General features: G+C 47.2%; 2 protein-coding genes and 1 long non-coding RNA gene across 6 annotated transcripts; 2 read left to right on the forward strand and 1 right to left on the reverse strand.

Moving 5' to 3' along the window:
- The first annotated feature begins 119 nt into the window (after positions 1 to 119).
- slc25a48 (solute carrier family 25 member 48) lies at positions 120 to 9046 on the forward strand. Its single transcript, XM_054792118.1, has 7 exons — positions 120 to 273; positions 581 to 624; positions 702 to 773; positions 1941 to 2196; positions 2598 to 2885; positions 4194 to 4327; positions 4807 to 9046. Exons 1-7 carry the CDS (start codon positions 222 to 224, stop codon positions 4909 to 4911), a joined length of 951 nt encoding a protein of 316 aa, XP_054648093.1. The 5' UTR covers positions 120 to 221; the 3' UTR covers positions 4912 to 9046.
- Positions 5661 to 15731, reverse strand: LOC129189927 (complexin-2). 4 transcript variants are annotated; one of them, XM_054792120.1, is made up of 4 exons: positions 15645 to 15731; positions 11962 to 12096; positions 9940 to 10115; positions 5662 to 8976 (listed from the first exon to the last, which is right to left on the reverse strand). In XM_054792120.1, the coding sequence occupies exons 2-4, from the start codon at positions 11990 to 11992 to the stop codon at positions 8779 to 8781; spliced, it is 405 nt and encodes a 134-aa protein (XP_054648095.1). In that variant the 5' UTR covers positions 11993 to 12096; positions 15645 to 15731; the 3' UTR covers positions 5662 to 8778. The 4 variants fall into 4 exon arrangements, with proteins under 4 accessions (XP_054648094.1, XP_054648095.1, XP_054648096.1 ...); XM_054792121.1 differs by lacking the exon at positions 15645 to 15731 and adding an exon at positions 15406 to 15587; XM_054792122.1 differs by lacking the exon at positions 15645 to 15731 and adding an exon at positions 15228 to 15330.
- On the forward strand, positions 13291 to 22456 carry LOC129189928 (uncharacterized). Its single transcript, XR_008572901.1, has 3 exons — positions 13291 to 15135; positions 15373 to 15795; positions 17775 to 22456. It is a non-coding gene; the product is annotated as an uncharacterized LOC129189928 (long non-coding RNA).
- Positions 22457 to 22514: the final 58 nt, after the last annotated feature.

The raw sequence follows: 22514 nt of genomic DNA on the forward strand, positions 1-22514 counted from the left end.
ATTTGCATACCGTGTGATGATTGGCTGTCAGCTTTGCGATGCACTCCGCTGATTGGTCTAAGGAGCCGGCCTCGGCCTGTGATTGGCTGCTGACCGGGCAGGGCAGCAGTCAAAGTTTTGTGGACAGTCTCGTTGTCTCACAGCTTCTTTTGAGGACAAAGTGTAAAGACAGTCAGTGTGTGCGTGTGCACGTGCCCGTGTGTGTTTGCTAACACACAAAGATGACTTCTAAGAACTTCCACTTGGACGATTTCGTTGCTGGATGGATCGGTGGTGAGTGGACACAACTGCACACTACGTATATATAAACACGTGCGTCTTGTAGGGGTGGGGTTGCGTGCACTTAGTGCCCCCCAGTTGTAACCGTTTATTTGTTGGTTATTTATTGCATGTTCAATCATTTGTGCAATGGTCACCGCACCCCCACCACACACACACGATATATTCCTGATATGATCATGTGACGTTACATTGTTAGGAGTTTCCTTATATGGTCATGTAACTGCGCGACCACTGGAGGCACTCTTTGTTGTGTTTCTCACCTGATCTCGTGTGTGTGTGTGTGTGTGTGCACGCGCAGGGGCATCCAGTGTGGTGGTGGGACACCCTCTGGACACCGTCAAGGTACGTGATGTCTGCAGGTGCACGTGAAGCTGTTAGCTGATGAACAACATGTTTGACTGTTGGATTTCTGGGTGCAGACACGACTTCAGGCGGGCAAAGGCTACCAGAGCATGACGCACTGCATGCTCACCATCTACAGGAAGGAAACGGTAAACATCTCATCACTCATTCATTCATTCATTCATTCATTCATTCATTAGCCACTCATCAATGAGGGCAAAGAGGTTATGTTCTGTGGTCTGTTGATGAAACTACCTGGCAGACACCAGCAAAAAGGGCAGTTCAGGTCAGGCCCGACTAGTTAGTTCAGACCTAAGTAGTTAGCTCATACACAACTAGTTAGCTCAGATCCAAATACTTCAGGCCCAACTAGTTAGCTCAGACACAACTAGTTAGTTCAGACATAACTAGTTAGCTCAGGCAAAATTAGTTAGTTCAAACCCAACTAGTTAGCTCAGACCCAACTAATTATCTCAGACCCAACTAGTTACCTCAGACCCAACTAGTTTGCTCAGACCCAAATAGTTATCTCAGATCCAACTAGTTAGCTCAAACCCAACTAGTTACCTCAGACCCAACTAGTTAGCTCAGACCCAAATAGTTATCTCAGATCCAACTAGTTAGCTTAAACCCAACTAGTTACCTCAGACCCAACTAGTTTGCTCAGACATAACTAGTTAGCTCAGACCCAAATAGTTATCTCAGATCCAACTAGTTGGCTTAAACCCAACTAATTAGCTCAGACCCAACTAGTTAGCTCAGACCCAACTAGTTACCTCAGACCCAACTAGTTTGCTCAGACATAACTAGTTAGCTCAGACCCAAATAGTTATCTCAGATCCAACTAGTTGGCTTAAACCCAACTAGTTTGCTCAGACCCAACTAATTAGCTCAGACCCAACTAGTTAGCTCAGACCCAACTAGTTAGCTCAGACCCAACTAGTTACCTCAGACCCAATTAGTTTGCTCAGACCCAACTAGTTAGCCCAGACCCAAGTAGTAAGCTGTGTAAAGGAGCTGCTGAGGAAGAGATCATGAAGGTTTCGGGTAGAAAGCGTTGAAGGCGTAGCAGCTAGCTTGTTGTCCATGTTGTGTTTACGTGTAAGATGAGACAAGACGTGTGTTTTCATGGCCTGCAGAAGGGAAGCCTGTTAATGTTTACTCATCATCACACTTGCTGTCTTGCATGAGAAGATTTACATGTGCTTCCATTTGTTGACCTCCTCAGTTAGTAGCCAGTAGATGTTTGACTTGTGTGTGTGTGTGTGTGTGTGTGTGTGTGTGTGTGTGTGTGTGGGTGTGTGTGTGTGTGGCAGGCGGCAGGCTTCTTCAAAGGCATGTCCTTCCCTGTGGCCACCATCGCGGCCTACAACTCTGTGGTCTTTGGCTTCTTCAGTAACGCGCAAAGGTTCATCAGCGAGTATCGCTACGGCGACGGCCACCGTCCTTGCAGCACGCTGGACCTGACCGTGGCCAGCATGCTGACCGGACTGGTGTCGGTGGGCCTGGGCGCCCCCGTGGATCTGGTGAAGATCCGACTGCAGATGCAGACGCAGATGGCGCGCCCGGCAGGTAAATGAGCACATGACCTCAGCAGCAACAAATACATGGATAAACACACGGAAAGAAAGCAGGGAAGGTCTCAGCCTGATGACCGCCGCACATGTTGTGCTGTGCACGTTGTGGTGTGCATGCCAGGGTAACGTGCACGGGAGTATGTCTCAGCCAAAGTGGGAATGTTGGCTATCATGTGGACATATCAAGTTCAGCAGATGAAGACGCTAGCAAGCTACAGTATGCGTGCTGCTGCACACTTCAAGTGTCTTCCACGTTTTACGACACAAACCTGTGCAGTGTCGCTTTAGCACTTTAGCACTTTAACAACATCATTGTAGTGGTAGCAGTCAGCGTGTGAAACATTGTGTTTAACGGTTGCCAGAAGGTTCTAGAAGACGTTCTGTCTGTCTTGGCAGAGCATTTCCAACTCGCCGGCAGCGTTTCCAGCGGCAGCAGCATGACCGTGCGCGCCATGCACTCCTCCAGCCAGACGCTCTACCGGGGCCCCGTCCACTGCATCGGCAGCATCCTGCAGGCCGAAGGCCTCCGGGGGCTGTACCGTGGAGGCGGTGCCATGGTGCTCAGGGACGTCCCCGGTTACGTCCTCTACTTCGTCCCCTACACCGTCTTCTGTGACCTTCTGAGACCCGACGCCACCTCCAGCCCCCATCCCTGCGCCATCTGGCTGGCGGGCGGTCTGGCAGGTCAGACCTCCTTCATAGTGTAACTATTCATAGTCCTTCACAGGGGCAACGTTCATCACGACACTAGAATGGGAATTTGTAGAAGTCATAGTCAGTAGTGTTGGGGTTGCCAGGTGGCATGTCTGTTGTTTTGGACTTTGCCTCCCAACGAGACTGCACATGCCCGTCAAGCACACACATGATTTTAGCTTGTGGCCGACACATCTTCACTTCATCTGGGAGCCATTTGACCGAAAGCAACCAAAACCACATGGTAGCGCTCCGTTTCCTCATAAACAACAGACATGGCCTATTTTCACGCCAGCCAACACGCCGCCCCCTCAACGTTTGGTTTTTTGGCACCGCCTGCTAGCTAAACACACACGAGCAGACATAAGGCAGCTCAGGTCACGCACGCCAACACACCAACATCGCAAGACCAGCTGGACACAGGTCTGATCCTGTTTACACCAGGTGTAAACCTGTTCAAACCAGGTGTGAATGTGTTGTACGATTAGGATCCTGTTTACATCAGGTGTAAACCTGTTCAAACCAGGTGTGAATGTGGTGTACGATTAAGATCCTGTTTACACCAGGTGTAAACCTGTTCAAACCAGGTGTGAATGTGGGTAGGATTAAGATCATGTTTACACCAGGTGTAAATGTGTTCAAACCAGGTGTGAATGTGGTGTACGATTAAGATCCTGTTTACACCAGGTGTAAACCTGTTCAAACCAGGTGTGAATGTGGCGTATGATTAAGATCGTGTTTACACTCACTGTAAACCTGTTCAAACCAGGTGTGAAAGTGGCGTACGATTAAGATCGTGTTTACACTAAGTTTAAAACTGTTAAAACCAGGTGTGAACGTGGTGTACGCTTAAGATCATGTTTACACCAGGTGTAAATGTGTTCAAACCAGGTGTGAATGTGGTGTACGATTAAGAACATGTATATGACAGGTGTAAACGTCTTCAAACCAGGTGGTGTAAACACGATCTTTAATCGTACACCACATTCACACCTGGTTTGAAGATGTTTACACCTGTCATACACACAATCTTAATCGTACACCTCTTTCACACCTGCTTTGAGACAGGTCTGATCCTGTTTACACCAGGTGTAAACCTGTTCAAACCAGGTGTGAAGGTGGTGTACAATTAAGATCGTGTATATGACAGGTGTAAACATCATTAAACCAGGTGGTCTTAATCGTACACCGCATTCACACCAGGTGTGAATAGCAAAGTAGTATGACTCAGTTGATTCAAACACATGTTCACAGCCAGTCATGTGACAGGAAGTGTCAAGGCACTGTGTCTGTTTCCAGGGTCAATTTCCTGGGTGACGGCCACGCCCGCTGACGTGGTGAAGAGTCGCATGCAGGCGGACGCTCGGCTGCACAGGAAGTACAAAGGCGTGGCGCACTGCGTGGTGCGCAGCTACAAGACAGAGGGAGCACAGGTGAGACACGGCGCCCCCTCATGGAGGCTGGCAGGGTTGCTGCTTTAGTGCTGGAGGAGGAGGAGCTTCCATTCCTGGGAGAGCTCATCTTCTTGCGTGCTTTTCTCCGCTTTCACGTGTGAAGGACTAAAGCAGCTGACTCCTCTCATGAAGTTCAAAGGTCACGCTAGTGTCAAATAAGCCCCCCCATGCTGTGCTTGACCGCTCACCTGGAGGGAACAAACCATGGCTGTGTCTCAAATGCAATACTTTAATAGGTGCACCGCGTACTCGGTGTACTTACTTCCTGATGGGGGGGAATTCGTCATTGGAATGAATTACTGGAAATGACCCCCCCACAATCCTTACACACTTTTCATTGCAACATCCCAGTACTGCAGTGTACTTACTGCACTTTCAAGATAGTACGCAAATGTAACATTCACAGGCAGCGGCCGCCACCTTGCTCTTGCGAAATTAACGTGTGTGTGTGCGCGCAGGTGTTCTTCCGGGGCGCTTCAGTCAACGCCATCCGAGGCTTCCCAATGAGCGCCACGATGTTCCTGGCTTACGAGCTCTCCTTGCAGTTCTTCAGGAGCTTTTAGGGCCTTCCTGCAAGACGACGGCTAAAAGACTCCAAGTGGACGTTGGCGGTCCTCACGTCCACGAGACATCGCAGCTCACAGGATGAACTCAATCACGGCCAAGTGGCTTCATGCTAAAGCTAGGCTAGGCTAACCAGTCAGAGCTTTGCTTCTCGACGTGTCGTTTGTATGCTGACTCAGCTCGTCCGTGTATCACCAATGCTTGCAACTGTCGGGGTGAAGGTGGTGTAAATATTGAGGACTTTAGAGTGTCAATTAGTGTAAAAAAAGTCCAAATTTGCACATTTGTACGCATTTTTGTTTACATTTTGTAACGTTTTTTGAATGTGATTGGTGACGTTACACAAGTACAACACTTGCTATGTTTTATGTTCCATTACGTTGCTCCTCTACCAAACGTCATGTAAATAGCTTTCTTATATTAAGAAAAGTTACTCTTTGGACTTGGGAGTTACATGAAAGAATCTCACCACTTAGCAAAGTAAAGTTCATTCCATTGGCTTCGTGCAACAATATCATCATCATCGTGTTTGGTGCTCAACTGCCATTCCAGTGTCTTACTGTACAGAAATAAATTCATCTTTTACAAAAAAAAAACCCTGCCTGAAGTCACGTGACCTCAAAGTGATTCTTCTCCGAGGAACTTTGAGACTCCACGAGGTACACGCGTGTGGAAAGCAGGTTAGAAGCGTCGGCACACGACAACAATGAAGCAAAGACACGAGCAGCAGAACACGAAAAGTTGTAAAAGACACGCGGGAACCTTTTTAGAAACAATCTTTAATGTTTGATTGGGCGAGTTAGACAGCCTGACATGCAACACAGCCTCCCGCACTCACCTTTGTCTTCTAGCGCGTCCTCTCACTGGAGGACGCCCTGCAACACGAGTGTCCAAAGTTTTACACCCAAAAGTCACTTTCATATTTGCCATCTTGGAAAAAATACACACTCTTTTTAGGGCTGTATATGTCATGTATATATACAGGTGTGTGTGTGTGTGTGTATATATATATATATATATATATATATACATACACACACATACATACATACATTTATTAGGGATGTTCGATAATATCGATAATATCGGCCCACCGATATTGGCATAAAAATGTAATGTTGGTCAATATCGGTATCAGGTTTTTTCCCTGTAATGAAAACCGACGTAGCCCTTTAAGCGCCACGAGCAACACTGCTGCCGCCGCAACAGTCAACACGCAACACACGCTTGAGGCGATGCTTTGCTTCACCGTGTTCGGAGTGGGTTGTCAAAACAACGTTAATATTGAGTTTTGTGAGTTGGGGATACGTACACTGCTGACGATGTGTTGGGGTCGGACTGAGGTCACAAAAGAGCCTCGGCGTCCTTGTGACGGTATGGGGACACGACACCGAGCCTCCGTCAAGCTCCAGCTGCAAAATGGTGCCTGGGTCACACTTTGGACACCCGTGCTCGAGGACAAATCCCTTACTTTCACTTTCATCTTTGACTTGACAACACAAATGATCACCAGAGTGTGAACTTTGACCCCCACTGTCCAGGGCACACTGATGATGTCATCACATGAAGTTTGGCAGTTGCTTTTTCCTAAATGTTTTAAAAATATTTATGTTGGAATGTTTGCGACGTCGTCCAGCACAGACGTGACGAGTGGACAAAAGACACAATAAATCAACAATCAATCAACAATAAAGACAATAAATCAACTATAAAGACAATAATTAGCCCTTTTTCAAGGCAAGTGTCACACGGCGCCTCTACACAACCCGCACACACCTCACTAGCCAATAGGAGGACACGCCAACGAGCATGTGACCTTTGGAACACAAAACAAGTGCTGTGTCTCAATTGGTGCACTTGCGTACTTACACGTGGCACACTTATACTTGTAAAAGGCAGCACCCATAAGTGTACTAAAAACGCTCTAAGTGGCGAGTGCGTACTGATGGGACGCTCGCCGCCCTCAACAGTCGCCATCTTGGCTACGTAGCGGAAGGGGCTAGCAAACAGACAATGAATCACAAATGATTATGCTGTGGAGAAGTGGTCGATATTTTACTGGGGTGATCCAAATGTTGGCGATAACGCCCCATCCAGTGGTTGCAAAGCACCATTAAAAAGGAGAGAAGAAGCACTGATGGAAGTATTCCATTTGAGACACAGCAAAGCAGGAAAAGAAGAAAGTGAAAGTGAAAAGCAGCTTCCACGATCAACTTTGACGAGTCATAGCTGAGGCAGGAATGAGCATGAGAAGCTAACGTCTTTAACGCTGTCTTCAACAAAGTCGTGGCTTGTGAGGACCAAAGAGAAAGAAACAGCCAAGTGCTACTTGACGGTCCTGTCAGTCAATGTGAGGACAGGCGGAGGACGTTTGGTGGACTTTTGGAATGTGTGAAAGTATTCAGAAGACACGTTTGGACAAGAAGACACACTCATCAGAGACAAACAAAAACAATTATTGCAAAAGTGTAAATAGTATGGCTTCGTGCTCTACGTCTAGTCTGCCTAACGACTACGTGAACAACTACTTCATGATCGGTCGCCAGCTTTGTTGGATGAAATTAAAGTGTCTTTGGTCTCGCCGCTGATGACCTTAAGAACGCATTCAGAGATGGCGGTTGAGGACGACCGCATCCATGTTTAACACCGCTAATCCCCCCCCCCCCAAACCACCCACCTCGCACCCCGCCCCATGTGTCCAAGTGATTGTCTAAAGGGAGCATGCAAGCTACGCACTGTGACCACAAATATGCACCTTCATCACCTTTGTCATCTTTCTCAACTTGGCAGCATCACTGCTTCCTGTCTAGCATCTGGGCCTAGCAGGTAGCCAAACACGCTAACATGTCTTTCCATTCCTTGCAGGCCAAACACGCTAACACATCTTTCTGTTCCTAGCGGCTAGCCAAACATGCTAACATGTGTTTCCGTTCCTGGTGGCTAGCCAAACACGCTAACATGTCTTTCCATTCCTGGTGGCTAGCCAAACACGCTAACACGTCTTTCTGTTCCTGGTGGCTAGCCAAACATGCTAACATGTCTTTCAGTTCCTAGCTGCTAGCCAAACATGCTAACATGTCTTTCAGTTCCTAGCTGCTAGCCAAACACGCTAACATGTCTTTCCATTCCTGGTGGCTAGCCAAACACGCTAACACGTCTTTCCATTCCTTGCAGGCCAAACACGCTAACACGTCTTTCCGTTCCTGGTGGCTAGCCAAACACGCTAACACGTCTTTCCGTTCCTGGTGGCTAGCCAAACATGCTAACACGTGTTTCCGTTCCTGGTGGCTAGCCAAACACGCTAACATGTCTTTCCATTCCTGGTGGCTAGCCAAACACGCTAACACGTCTTTCCATTCCTTGCAGGCCAAACACGCTAACACGTCTTTCCATTCCTTGTGGCTAGCCAAACACGCTAACACGTCTTTCCGTTCCTGGTGGCTAGCCAAACATGCTAATACGTCTTTCAGTTCCTAGCTGCTAGCCAAACACGCTAACATGTCTTTCCGTTCCAGTCCAACTCAGACAAAGACATGCCTCCTAAAAAGTCAACATGTTCCTTGTCCATGTGAAAAACAGCAAAGACACTTTCAATACTAGTGGTTTTCTCCGCCGAGCAACAGGTGACAGTCTCTGCCTAGCAACAGACAATGGCAGCCAATCAGAAGGTAGAAATAAAATGTTGAATGAATAAAATGTTGCATTAAATGTGTGGAGTAAAAAAGAAAAGAAAACATGAGCAGGAAAGGCAGTGTGAAGCCTCCAACAGTTTGGCAAGACCCCCCAAATACCCTCCCCCGACCCCGCCCCCATCTTCTTCCATAAGCTCACTTAAGTGAAGATGTCCCCCACCCCCCCCAGCCGGTCTACTTCTTGAACATGTCCTGCAGGGGGCCGGGCAGGAACTTGAGCACCGTGTCCAGGATGCTCTCCTCGTCTTCCTCGTCATCGTCCCCGCAGCCTCGCGGGATGGCCTTCTTGGGCCGAGTCAGCGAGCCTTCGCACGCCTGCTCCATGGCCGCCTTCTCCTCCGCCTCCTTCTCCTCCTTCTTCTTCAGGCCGTACTGCCGAAAGCACAAGAAAAGCAAACAGGTTGACGCATCACAGCACATCATAGCAGGCCCGGTGGCGTCAACGTCAGACGGCCCATCGCCTCGAATAAAAGAATACAAGTCAAAACTCATCATTGAAGAGTGATGCAGCTTTCTTCCACAGGAGGCGCCACCGAGTCAGCAGCACTACGCTTTCATTGTGTGTGTATTCACTCAAAACATGAAGTGTAAGTACGGCCATGTGCACTTCTGCACTCAAAAGACTAAGTGTAAGTGCACCAATTGAGACACAGCCAGTGGGTACCCTTCCACCATAATGCTGTAAGTACGCAAGCATGCACTTATACACTCAAAAGACTAAGTGCATGTACGCAAGTGTGCACTTATGCACTGAAAAGACCAAGTACGCCAGTTTGCACTTATGCACCAAAAAGACGAAGTGTAAATATAGCCATGTGCACTTATGCAATGAAATGAGTACTGTAAGTGTAAGTACGCCAGTGTATACTTATGCACTGAAAAGACTCGGTGTAAATACAGCTGTGCTATGCTGCTGTGCTATGCTGCTGTGCTATGCTGTTGTGCTATGCTGCTGTGCTATGCTATGCTGCTGTGCTATGCTGTTGTGCTATGCTGTTGTGCTATGCTGCTGTGCTATGCTGCTGTGCTATGCTGCTGTGCTATGCTGCTGTGCTATGCTGTTGTGCTATGCTGTTGTGCTATGCTGCTGTGCTATGCTGTTGTGCTATGCTGTTGTGCTATGCTGTTGTGCTATGCTGCTGTGCTATGCTGCTGTGCTATGCTGCTGTGCTATGCTGTTGTGCTATGCTGCTGTGCTATGCTGCTGTGCTATGCTGCTGTGCTATGCTGCTGTGCTATGCTGTTGTGCTATGCTGCTGTGCTATGCTGCTGTGCTATGCTGCTGTGCTATGCTGCTGTGCTATGCTGTACGTGGCGCATGCGTGCATAGCGTACCTTGTCGCGGATGGTCTGTCGGACCTTTTCCCTCTCAGCCTCCATGCGGGCGTGTTTGGCCTTTCTTTCCTCCTCCTGCTGCCTGAGCGCCTCCTGACGCTCCTCCTCCTTCTTGGCTGCATCCGGGTCCTTCTCCTCCTCGCCACCCAGCATCTTGCCCATGTCTTTGGTGGCCCCTGCATGAGGAGCGTGAGGACGATTAGATGGAGCATGGTCACAGATCAGACATGAAGATAGGAACATCTAAGGAGGACGTGGTGGTCGTGCATGAAGACCTGCACGCGAGGCCAAAGAAGCTTCCTTCCATACGTCCTGCCTTGCTAGCTCCATAAGCTACATGCAAGCGAGTAGCCATGTATCGCATATGGTATCGTATGGTATCATATGGCATCACTGGTTGTGAGATAATTCAAGTAATGAAAGAGGACAATCAGCACTTTGTCTCCTGCACTCATCTTTCCTCTCATCTTCTTCATCTCCATCCATCCTTTACGGTCTGCAAAGCTTATCGGCATGAAAGCTTCTGGTCCAGTCGGACACGTCAGGCAGCGTCTGGCCGTGTGGGGCAGAACCTGAGATAAGGAGCATTCCAGGAAATGAATTCCTCCCATCTTCCTCTTCAATATTCTGACAAAGATGCTATCTTCAGAAGGACGTCTCACTCGCCATCGACACGCCTGCACAGGAAATAAAAGAGGGAGTCTTCCCGCCTTCTCTGCCAGATCGCCATCATCTGCTGCTCACAAGCTTTCATTTCTTTTAGGAGAAAAGACATTTCTGCTGCTGGACCTCAACTTGGAACATTCACCGTGTACTGAACACCACATGACACGGCCTGGGACCACATGGGACCATCTAAGACTGCCTGAGACCACATGGAATCATCTAAGACTGACTGAGGCCACATGGAATCATCTAAGACTGCCTGAGACCACATGAGACTGCCTGGGACCACCTGAGACTGCCTGAGTCCACCTAAGACTGCCTGAGACCACCTGAGACTGCCTGAGACCACCTGAGACTGCCTGAGACCACCTAAGACTGCCTGGGACCACCTGAGACTGCCTGGGACCACCTGAGACTGCCTGAGACCACCTAAGACTGCCTGAAAGCACATGAGACTGCCTGGGACCACCTAAGACTGCCAGAGACCACCTAAGATTGCTTGAGACCGGATGATACTGCATGGTGAGGCCAGACAAGACCACTACGACTTCCAAAGACTTCCTCAGACCAGATGAGACAACATGCGACCACCAGGGACTGCTTAAGACCCGATGAGATCATTACAGATGCTAAAGGCAATCCAGTGTACACAATATATGCTAAACTAGCTTAGCTTCATGTTATCGCTGACAAAGCAAATGGGTGTAATATCTAATCTGTCATTGATCGTCAATATGACGAGGGAAAATAAAAAAAAGACCTGCGGTGGGTAAATGTCCCGCAGGTGGCACTTTGGACATCCATGACATGATGTGACACGACCACGGTGTCCCACAGAAGCAACACCTTCATGAGACGATGAATGACGAAGTACACAGCATCAACGTGAGGATGGTGCATCAACGTGCAAAGAGGAGAAAGGACGCAGGACCAGGACGGAGATGAAGGACGGAGCATGAGAGAGGATGGAGAGAATAAAAAGAAAGAAGAGAAAGAGCTTTAGTGTTCCTGGGATTGATCCCTGAGGGACGCCCGTGTGACGTCATCGTCAGTGCACACCGAGGCTGTGTTGGTGACGCGCTTTTGCTAACTGAGCTGAAGGAACCGGACGAGACACCTTGATTGACCTTTGGCCTCCATCAAAGACCCTCACGCTCCGCATTCCATGTTAGCTAGCACGCCGTTCCAACCAAACTACTTTATATCATATCATATATCATAGCATACCGTAGCAATCCCCAGATGCCCCCTGGTGGCTGTGAGCGGTATGGAGCGTAGAAATAAGCACACCTTACAAAGTAACACTACCACCTCCTGCTGGCTTAGCTGCAGTGCTAGCATGCTAACAAATCTCACCGCCCAAAGCTTGCTTCATGACAAAGTCCATGTTGCGTTTGTGTGCTGACTTCCTGTGGCAGTCCAAGACCAGCTAGCATGTAGCCACCGTGTCCGCTCAGATGATGATGATGATGAACGTCTTCACTGCTTCACCTGTGGAAGAAAAGATCTAGTGAGCAAGGAACCAAAGCACATTTATTCTTTTATTTTGATAATCCTCAACACTTGCAGCTTCCTGTAATGCTCGCTAATCTCACCAGCAGACCTGCACACTCAACATCGTTTCCTTCAGTGTGAGCACCCCTGATGTACTTCAACCATGATGATGGACCATCATGGAGAATGTAGATGGACCATGTAGATGGACCATGTAGATAGACCATGTAGATGGACCATCATCATGGACCATGTCAATGGACCATCATCATGGACCATGTCAATGGACCATCATCATGGACCATGTAGATAGACCATGTAGATGGACCATGTAGATGGACCATGATGATGGACCATGATGATAGAACATGATGATGGACCATGAAAAGGTTAGCTGTCGTCCATCAGTGCTGTAGTTGTTCTGGTTTTGCTCATAATTGATCAGCCAAACACGTTGCCTCGCCTGTCAAAACAAAACTTCTGACCTTGTTATGCTCCTTTCAAAATAAAAGTGCAGAAGCCATAAACAAGAGCCAATTCCCCACCAAGCATCCACACACACACACACACACACACGCACACACCAGGAGACTGTGAGTTGGACCGATGATGAATGGACAAATTGAATGGGACGACTGTGTGCGCACTGCAGGCTCACAGGACTCGAATGATGGCCTGTCATGTGATCAGGCACGTTGCCGGGAAGCTGGTTTACCGGTCGCCATGGAAACCAGGCAGCAACAACGTGCAGGCTGGAAGAAGTTGTGAGTGAATTATTGATAAACTGATGAGCTGCTAGCTAGCTGGCCCTCGCTGAATGATTTGTTTATTCATGTGACTGTCAGATGATCAATGATTGGCTGAGAGGAAGTCACGTGTACTCCAGGAGCGCAATGGAGGGATGAGGAAGAACGACGGCACATGAGGAGATGATGTCCAGTAATTGCTGGAAACTGATGCAGTGATGCAGTGATGTTACATCCACAGCCTCTCGCTACTTCCTGCCTCCCCCCACATCTGGGGGGGGAATATGAGGAGCGATGAAAGAGTGGAAAGGAACGGGGGAAGGTAGGAAGCGAGGGTGGACAAATAGGAGTGAGGAAGCAAAGGCGGAAGGCAGAAGGGAAGTGACGAGCTGCTGACTTGACCAGGTTCGTGGGGGTGCGGCTGAGGGGGTGGGGTTTTGGAGATGTTTTTTTGGGTAGACTAGAAAGGAAGGCGGTGGTCACCATGGTAACAAGCCATCCTTGCTGATGGTGACATCATCTCATTTGCATATTTCAATGGATGACCATCATGTGATTCGCAGCTTTTATTCATCCCTTGTATATCTTTCATCATATTAACGTGGGCGTGCGTGTGTGGGCGTGCGCGGAACATCATGACGTTCTGCTGAATATCGCCATGCCTCCCCAGCAAAGTGCATGTGACAGCAGGAAGAGACGCATGATTAGCGGCGAGTACTCCAGCCAGCGCCTCCCCGCCCACGGGGACAGGAGAGCCAATCAGGAGAAGACAAATGAGCAGGTTGAAAAACGGCCAGTGTCTGCTTCTCAGGAACCATTTAGCCGCTGTCCAATCAGAAGCTATTGTGACAGAAGGGGAGGAGCCTGAGTGGCGCCAGGAAGTGGTCTAGTTAAGGTGGGTGTGGTCCAATTTGAAGTCTGGAGATACAAAAGACGCTTGCAGAGTCAGCATGTGAGTGGACGTTCTCGAAGGCACACGGCGTTCCCTCCGAGCCAACGCGCTGATCCCTCAGGTGAGTGGTTTCCACGGCAACAGTGGATGCCAATCAACCTGCTGCACCTGATTGATTGATGTTTCCGACAATGTTGTACGAGGTAGAACATCTAAGCTGGCTCATCCTGACATCCTGAGATGTTTCCCAGCCTCTCCTGACTGCAAGGCAGATGTGCTCACCACGACGCCACCGTGCTAACCACGACACCTCGTGGATAAAAGACGACAAGTTTTCATCAAGAGGATGAATAAAGTAGCAGATGAGCTCGCATGCTAACGCTAGCACGTAACTGGAACGTCTGAACCCTCGCCTAACCTGCTGGCCACTTCATTAGGTACATCGTCTCATGACGTCCATGGCCAAACATCCTAGCTTAAAAAGATGAGAATGTTGACTTTCAGAGAGATATTCAAGTGTTAACATTCATTCGCATACACACACACTCTATTAGCATAATAGTGCTAAGTGTTTATGTACGTGTCTAGCTATGAAAATGGCTAAAAATGCTACTATGTTAATGTTAGCATGCTAACAATGCTAACTTGCTAAACAGCAAACATTTCATATCAGTTATTTCTTACATTAGTAATTCACTTTACACAGTACACATCATTTGGTAATTAGTTACGACAAAAAGACCCGAAATTTCCACCACTAACAGGTAGCAAAGTAATGAGATCATGTGACATGTGGGGTACTGAATGAACACGTGATGCTTCTCTGACTGTCATGCATTTCACAAATAAACACAAAACAGGGCAAGGCAAATACTGCAACATGCAATACAAATGATACAAAACGTGCCAACATTATTTTCAAAATCATTTTGTCCCAAAGCAAAAAAGTCATTAAAAAATGAAATGAACTTAAAATGAAAAAAAATGATGCGCCACACATAGCCAGACCAAATAACATCCTTTTCTGATGTATCTTTGCAATCGAGAAGTGCAAAACACAAAACAAACAGACAAACAAATCACAATTAAACCAGCAGGAAGAGGATTTTACACCCGCAAGGGTTGTCAAAAATCTCATTTAACTGCAATAATTTTTTTTATGTGCGCACGTCTTGTTTGACCCTCGGCCTACACCGTAGTTTGAGGAAGTGGCAGTGACTGGCGCCACAAGCGGGAACGAATATTAAGCAGAAATGGAGAAAGAAAATTGTATTTTCATTGGTGAATTTAGCTTGAAAGCCCCGGCAGATGGCTCTCGCTTCAAGAAACAAGTTATTTGATTGGAATTGCCAAGGACACCCAACTAAAGTGCGAAGCAGGAACGTGCGGACTGATACAGTGAGTGAAACGGTCATTCAGCACGTGATGCATTAAGGAAACATATTACATGCACAAGTTACATTGTTGTCAGCTAATGAAAGTTTAGCTACCAATCTTAGGATGTACAGGCAACCATACGCCAACGTCCAACTGCTAATTGTGAAGAATATCCACATTTGATTCTATGCTAACACACTATTATCCAAATATCATCCTTCGTTTCTGTTCACGAGCATTTCTCTTCTTTACAAACAGCACTGCGCGCGCACACACTTCCTGCCAGCAAACCTTAATCCCAGCTGAAGCAACAGCATCTTCATCTTCTACACATGCAGGCAGCAAACCAGGAGGATGATGATGATGATAGTCATGAAACCTCGCCTTCGCGTGTGGGCACGCGGACGTGCTCGCGCGCAACCTCTCTCCAAAAGGACCGATTTTGAAGGACCATGCGCGCTCACCACGCCCCCGCGCAAAGGCGCCCAAACGGGAGCGTGACCGCGCACCGCGCGTGTGATGGTACTGACCTGCCGCCAAACAGGATCCCGCCGGTGTGCAGCCGAACCCCCGTTTGACGACCCGCCTTTATCTCCTCGCTCTGCCCCGCCCTCTCCTCCGCCTCTGCGCGACCCCCACCAGCACAGCACGAGCATATGCACGCCGTCAACACACACCACGGTAGGTAGGCGCGCACGCACACACACTAAATAGCCAAGAGTATCAAGTAGGACTGCTCGCTGACAACCACGTCACAGTAATACTACCTACTCATAGTACTAATACACTACTAATACTCTAGTCAAGTACAACTAGTACACACAAATACCGCATGACACCATAATGGAGTAGTGCTATCATCGTTTATTATAAGAGTATGTAGCGTATATCGAGGGAAAGGCTTCTTGAGACGTCATCTGTACTTCTGTGAAGAAGGTGTCGGACGTTTCGCTCCTCATCCGAAGAGCTTCGTCAGCGAACTAATAAGTGCTGGTAGCCTAGGCCTTAAATACAGTAAGAGTGGGCGGAATTGGTGTGCCAACACCCTCCTCCTATTGGTTCCTTACACTAAGCCTGGGCGGAGTAGTGGTATAATCCTCTCCTGCCATTAACACCTCCGATAAAAGGGAAGTGTCGCTCCCTGAATTGGGTATGAACGACTCTGATACTGGCTCGTTAGCATCTATTGTTCTGGCTCGGCCCTGGCTTCACCTCATTTGCAAGACTAAGAGCTGTGGGTTTTGGTCTCAGTAACCTGCTGAACACAGGGTCCAAATTAAACCTCAAACCACCATTCCGATTCAATGATGGGTTCTGTTGTTTGACAAAAATAGCTTCCTTTACTCCTCTTTCAAACCATCTGCTTTCTTTGGCCAAAATCTTTACATCACTGTCCTCAAAAGAGTGATGGGTAGCTTTAAGGTGTAGATGTACTGCTGATTGAGGCCCACTCAAATTGTCCCTGTGGTGTTGATAAAGCCTTTTGTAGCGTATAGTATAATAGTATGAAGTGGTAGTATAGTATAGTAGTGGTAGGGTTAGCTACCTAGCTAATGTGTGTTTTATCTTATTGACATGACACACACGTCACAGCTGCTCTTTGTGTGTCCACATGGCAGCTGAGCAAACACTTCAAACACGCACGATCATCATGTTGACTTTTGTGTCTAATTAGTGTTCTCCGAAGACTGCTAATTACTGCTATCAAGGGGACTCATTCAAAAACAAAGCACGCAGTGAGTACACGTACTACAGTATAAATGTTCGAAGTACAGTATACTGTGAGGCTTACCTTCCAAGACCCCAGCAAATGGCCTAAAAGGAATAATATTTAATATACTGCCATCCCTCACTATATCATGCTTTTTCCCAAATGAATGAATGAATGAGTAGCTGTTTGGTGGTAGGCTATGGTCAATGATTAGCCCAAACATACAGTATGGAAATACAAGTGATATGTAGTATTGTGGTCACTAGGTGGCAGTAGTGACACAAAACACAGACATTAGCTTACATGACATTACCTTGACCCTGCATGAAGTCATGAAGTCAGCCATGGCATGTCCCGCATCATGGACTGAAAAAAATGTATCCTCCCATCCTGTGTGGAAGTGGTTTTTGGCTTCTTAAAGGGATTGTTGGGATTTTTTGGCACGATGTTGTATGACATCCCCATCTGCAGTGTAGTACATGACAGCTAAGATGGAGGGGAGTCTATATTGTTGAAAGAGGCGGGGGCCACCCTGGACTGGTACTGTACTAGCGTCAAAGCCCCTCAAAACCTATGTGGACAAGCGGCATAGAAAATGCATGGGTAGATCCATGTAATTCCACTTTGATACATTTTCTACACCCAATTTTTGGCAACATCTCAACTAAACATCAAGACAACTAAACACGCAACTGGACTCCTGTCCATCCAGGAAGTATAAAAATAAGCACACAGCAGTCAGAATGCAAAAAACCCCATTAATGTTTAATATCAAAAGACTCCTTTTACATTAAAAACAATATTTTACAACAGAAACCAGACAACGGCGCCACCTGCTGGAGACAAAGGTCTTATTCATATGGTACGAGGGGACCATCATGAGTCGTTGGGGAGGCCAAAGAGCTTGACTGTCCCCGCCTCTCTGTTCTTGGCATCCTTGTCATCGCAGGCGTAGGCCAGCAGAGGACGCTTGGGGTGCCAGGCCACTGTGAAGGTGGGCGAGTCACATTGAACTTCCCAAAGCTTCTCACCTGCGCACACGCAAACACCGTGAGCGACGCCGCATGCACAAGTCGCATGCAAACTGGCTTCGTGGCAGCAGACTGACCTGTTTCCACCTCGGCGATGTCGATGAAGTGGTCCTCCGACGCCGACGCCAGCATCTTCCCATCGTGACTGAAGCTCAGCGTCCTCACAGGCCAGTCCAGCCTGCAGCACACAACCCATGACTTTACTTGACATGAATAACTACATAGTCATTCAATTCAGTCTGTTGACTGGAACACGCAAGTACTACTACTACTACTACTACTACTACAACATGTACTACTACTACTACATGTACTACTGCATTTTGCTTTAGCGGGAAGTTGTCCATGTTGATGTTGGAATCTGTTGAGAAGTGTGGAATTTGTTGTTGAATGCCTTTGATCTAATTAGATCTCAGGCATTCAGCATTCGGGAAAAATAGGAATGTCAGGAAAAGTGGAAAATGCTGTTATGTGGACAATAGCACAAATGTCCTGAATCACTGAATGGCTCGATGTTGGAACGGTTGGATTCTATTGAGAAATGTGGAAGTAGTTGCGGAATGCCTTTGATCTCATTAGACCACAGGCATTCCGGAAAAATGGGCATGTCGGGAAAAGTGGGAATTTTTGTGCAGTGGATAATAGCACGAATGTCCTGACTTATGAGTTAATGCTGGGATGCAGTGAACCGGTTGAGAAATGCAGAAGTAGTAGCAAGAGTTAAAAGTTCATTGGTTTTCTGGAAAAGTGGGAATTTTAGGGGGAAAAAAAATTAAACGTGGAAAAATAGGTAGCCGTAATGTCTGGATTGTGCTGAACAATTTGATATTGCAACTGTTAGAACTGGTTGAAAAATGTTGTAGTTAAGACTAATTAAGATCAAAAGAAAATAATGATACGGAAAAGTGGGAATGAGGGAAAAGTTGGAATTTTTGGAATGTGGAAAATTGTTAGTTTGAAGCAGAGGATGTGTGGAATGTTTTCATGGTGAAATGGCTTGGATCAGTTGAGAAACGTGCAAATGGTGGAAGTTTGAAAAATGGCCCGTTCATTTTCAATTGGGAAAAATGCTGTGGAATTTGGGGATTTTTAATTTTGCAAAAAATTACATTTGTAGATGATGGCGCCAGCCATGACAAACTAGCTTGCAGCTCATGCTTATTTCCCCAAGTCACGTATTGTGGGGGCAGGGGGTACGTTGAGGCAAACAGGAGGATGTTTACAGTGATTATAGCCAAGATTTGAGCCATGCGTCAGTTGTGTTCGACAAGGAAAGAAACATTTGGAGATGAAATTGCACAACATGGACTTAAGCCTTAAGACATGGAGATGAAGATTGATCGCCTTCAAAGCACAAAGACTTATCCTTCAATTAGCTTCTTAATGAGCGTGAAGGGGTCTTTATAGCCTGTTTTAATGTTCATGTGGCCTCACATCGACGATGAATGTCTGCCGCTGCCCCCCCAGTAAACACACGACTGTGAAAAGATGTTTATATAACATATATAATGCTTTGCAGTCTTGTCGCTATCGTGGATTAGTGTTTAGAAGACATTACGCAAACAAGACGTGACTCTCTTGTGCCAGCTTCAACACAGTGGTCGTTCTTCATTGTATTGTTTTTTTCCTGTGTGCCGCATCAGGAATCGCATAAAAATGCGTTTATAACGTACTTTCAAGCTAAATGCTTCTTGTAAAGGTGTTCCTTTATAGTAGTCATCAGTGAATTGATCACTCCAAAGAACAAAACTCAAGATGGGCGCCCATCTGTCTCTGGTTCTGCACTTGCTTTGTCTATGTTGTCTTAAAGCTTCTTCTTTTGGAAACGAAAAACTTAAAAGTATCACTGGGATACTGTGAACATCCAGCAGCGACACAACATTTTGGCATGACTACTATTTGGATGAAAAATGTACTGAACCAAGTCGACCATCACCTGGAGAAGCGTTTGTTTACTATGGTTAAGCTGAGGGGTTTCACCCCAGTACATCTCATCCAGAAATGAGGCTGATCTGCGAGCTAGTTTGTCACGGCTGGCGCCATCGACCACAAACATCATTTTCGCAAATTTAACGTTGGCTTTCAACAAATCAAACAATGTCGAACACAATTCCAAACAGTATATAACATTTAAGCAAGGTGATGAGTTATGTCAGGGAGCCTTCAAAGTCTGTCTGTAGTGCCCCAACTGTAACAGAAGCACCATCCATCCATTCTTCAGACACCAACATGTGGATGCTTTGTTTGGAGAAAGACCTACCTGGAGAAGCAGCGCACGCACACCAGCTCGTCCACGTCCCAAAGGCTGACCAGGGCGTCGGCACTTCCCGTGGCAAAGTATCTGCCGGTGGGGTCAAACTTGATGCAGATGCAGTTGGACGGGTGAGCGTTGATGGACTGGATGGGCTTCAGCTCAGGATAGCTAGCAAACGACCAACCAGTCATGTGACCTTCACACAAGCTAAAACTAAATGCACGCTTGCAGACCACAACAATGTATCCCACCACTCCGCAGTCCTCTAATGAGTGGCTTTTGTTACTGGAAGCGCTAAAACAAGTTATATATTTATAATACAGACTTCTACAGGACACACCTGCTCGCATGCTTTTACACAAATGTGACATGTAGGATTACACCTTTTGCCTAGTATCTTATGCCCCTCCCCTTCCGCTCAATAGCCAAGATGGCGACTATTGAGGGTGGGAAGTGTCCATCACTGCACACTCACCATTTTCAGTCTTGAGTGCAACATCTGGGCATTGACAGTCTAATGCATTTTACTCAATTTCAACACACTTATGCACACTGTAAGTGCACAAGTGTGCACCACCTTACAACTTAGACCAAGTGTAAGTATGCAAGTGTGCACTTATGCGCTAAAAGACTAAGTACACTAAGTACACAAGTGTGCACTTATGCACTCAAAAGATAAATTGCAAGTACACGAGTGTGCACTTATGGACTAAAAGTCTAACTAAGTATGCACTGAAAAGACCAAGTATAAGTAAACAAGTGTGCAATTATGCACACAAAAGAGCAAATTTAAGTACGCAAGTGTGTGTACCAAGTGCACCAATGAAGAGAGCAGCGACAGTAGTGATGAGCTATTATTGCGTGTTTGGCTAAGAAGCTAACAGCCTTCCTGTCCAGATGATCAAACATGGCTGCATGGGCAGTGGCGGTGGGAGAAGACGACGACAGCGAGAGCGCCGTGAATAAAAGAGGACGGCGGTCGCACCTGAGGATATTGATGCAGCCGTTGCCGTTGGTGAGGAAGAACATGTCGTTGTCATTGTTCCACGAGATCTCGTTCACCTCGAACTTGAACGGCTCCTCGGCCTTGGAGCGGTGCATCTTGGCGTCGATGAAGGTCACCACGTCGTCTTTGTTGCCCACGGCGATGGTCTGCCCGTCGGGACTCCAGCAGATGTTGATGTTCTCACCTTTACAACATAGAAAAACGTGGGCGTGTTGTCACGGCAACGCCAGCGGACGCCAAGAGAGCAGCAGGGAGGAGGTCGGGGGTGGGAGGTGTCCATGAGGACGTGTTACTAACATCTGGCGGTCCAATTTCACAGTCTTCAGCGCTAGCTACTACATCATGGGAGCGTGTGGCTGCTTCAGTTCACCTTTGGTGTTGACCACAGCAATGCACTTGGTGGTGCGCACGTCCCAGATGCGGATGGTCTTGTCTCCAGACGCCGTGACAAACAGATCAGGATTGGTGGGATGCCAGCAGAGCTGATCCACACTGTCCCCGTGACCTCTGTAGTTGTTTTCTTTCACCTGAGAGGAGGAAAGGAAAACAAACTAATATTTACTACACCTAAATGAAGATAACATGCGCTTGTGTTTTTACAAAGTAGAGTGACGTCATAAAGAGTTTGGCGTTCTCTCCACGACTTCCGGCTTGGGTGCATTGGCGGTATTGTAGCTGATGTAAGACTACTTTCTATAGTACAGTGTTAGTACTAACATCGTTACCACGAAGCCAAAATACAAACACAACACAATAGGTGAGTAGGACCAAAGCTTCCATTCATTCATCACAACGAGGCCGAGCCTGGACTCACCAGTCGGTCTTTTTCGAGGACAAACACGCTGGCGGTTTTGTCAAAGGAGCCGGAGGCCAGCCTTCTGCCATCACAGCTCCACGCCACGGAGTGGACTTTAGCAGAATGCGCCGGAAATTCACGACTTTTGTTGTTATTCTTGAAGCTCTCCTGCATCGTCTGATAGTAACGTGTCGCCATCTTGGCTCTGAAACGTTTCAATGGGCGGGCCGGTGCGGGGCGGAGCGTAGCTTACTCAGCGCCCCCTTGTGCTGCGGAGTGTCATCACACGTCCATGAAAAAAACGTTCACACAAGAAATATTTTCACTTTGAAAAGACAAATTCTAAGAAATGCTATTATTCTTCCCCTGCTTGTAGCTATATCAGTCAGCACATTCCATAATAGAGAAGCACTCAGCGCAGACCTCCGCCAAGTGCCGTCGTTCCCCCATTGACATACTGTATATACGTAGACTCCGGAACGAGAGCTGAGCCGTACGCCAACGTCGCCGCCATATTGGATGTGTCAAGGCTGCGCTGTAAACGAATACAAGTAAATGTACTTACTTTCATAAAGCACCTTTCGACAAAAAAATAAGTTAAT

This window comes from Dunckerocampus dactyliophorus, chromosome 11 (genome assembly GCF_027744805.1).
Source record: "Dunckerocampus dactyliophorus isolate RoL2022-P2 chromosome 11, RoL_Ddac_1.1, whole genome shotgun sequence".
NCBI classification, from domain to species: domain Eukaryota; kingdom Metazoa; phylum Chordata; class Actinopteri; order Syngnathiformes; family Syngnathidae; genus Dunckerocampus; species Dunckerocampus dactyliophorus.

Bases quoted from the DNA above. Each gene is read 5' to 3' on its own strand.
- slc25a48 (XM_054792118.1), top strand. From the start codon at position 222: ATGACTTCTAAGAACTTCCACTTGGACGATTTCGTTGCTGGATGGATC. The intron at 274-580 runs GTGAGTGGACAC...GTGCACGCGCAG, and splicing joins CGTTGCTGGATGGATCGGTG to GGGCATCCAGTGTGGTGGTG. The intron at 625-701 runs GTACGTGATGTC...TTCTGGGTGCAG, and splicing joins ACCCTCTGGACACCGTCAAG to ACACGACTTCAGGCGGGCAA.
- LOC129189927 (XM_054792119.1), bottom strand. From the start codon at position 11,414: ATGTCATGGATGTCCAAAGTGCCACCTGCGGGACATTTACCCACCGCA. The intron at 10,116-11,365 runs GTCTTTTTTTTA...CTCCTCATGCAG, and splicing joins GGGACATTTACCCACCGCAG to GGGCCACCAAAGACATGGGC. The intron at 8,977-9,939 runs GTACGCTATGCA...TGCTTTCGGCAG, and splicing joins GACAGACCATCCGCGACAAG to TACGGCCTGAAGAAGAAGGA.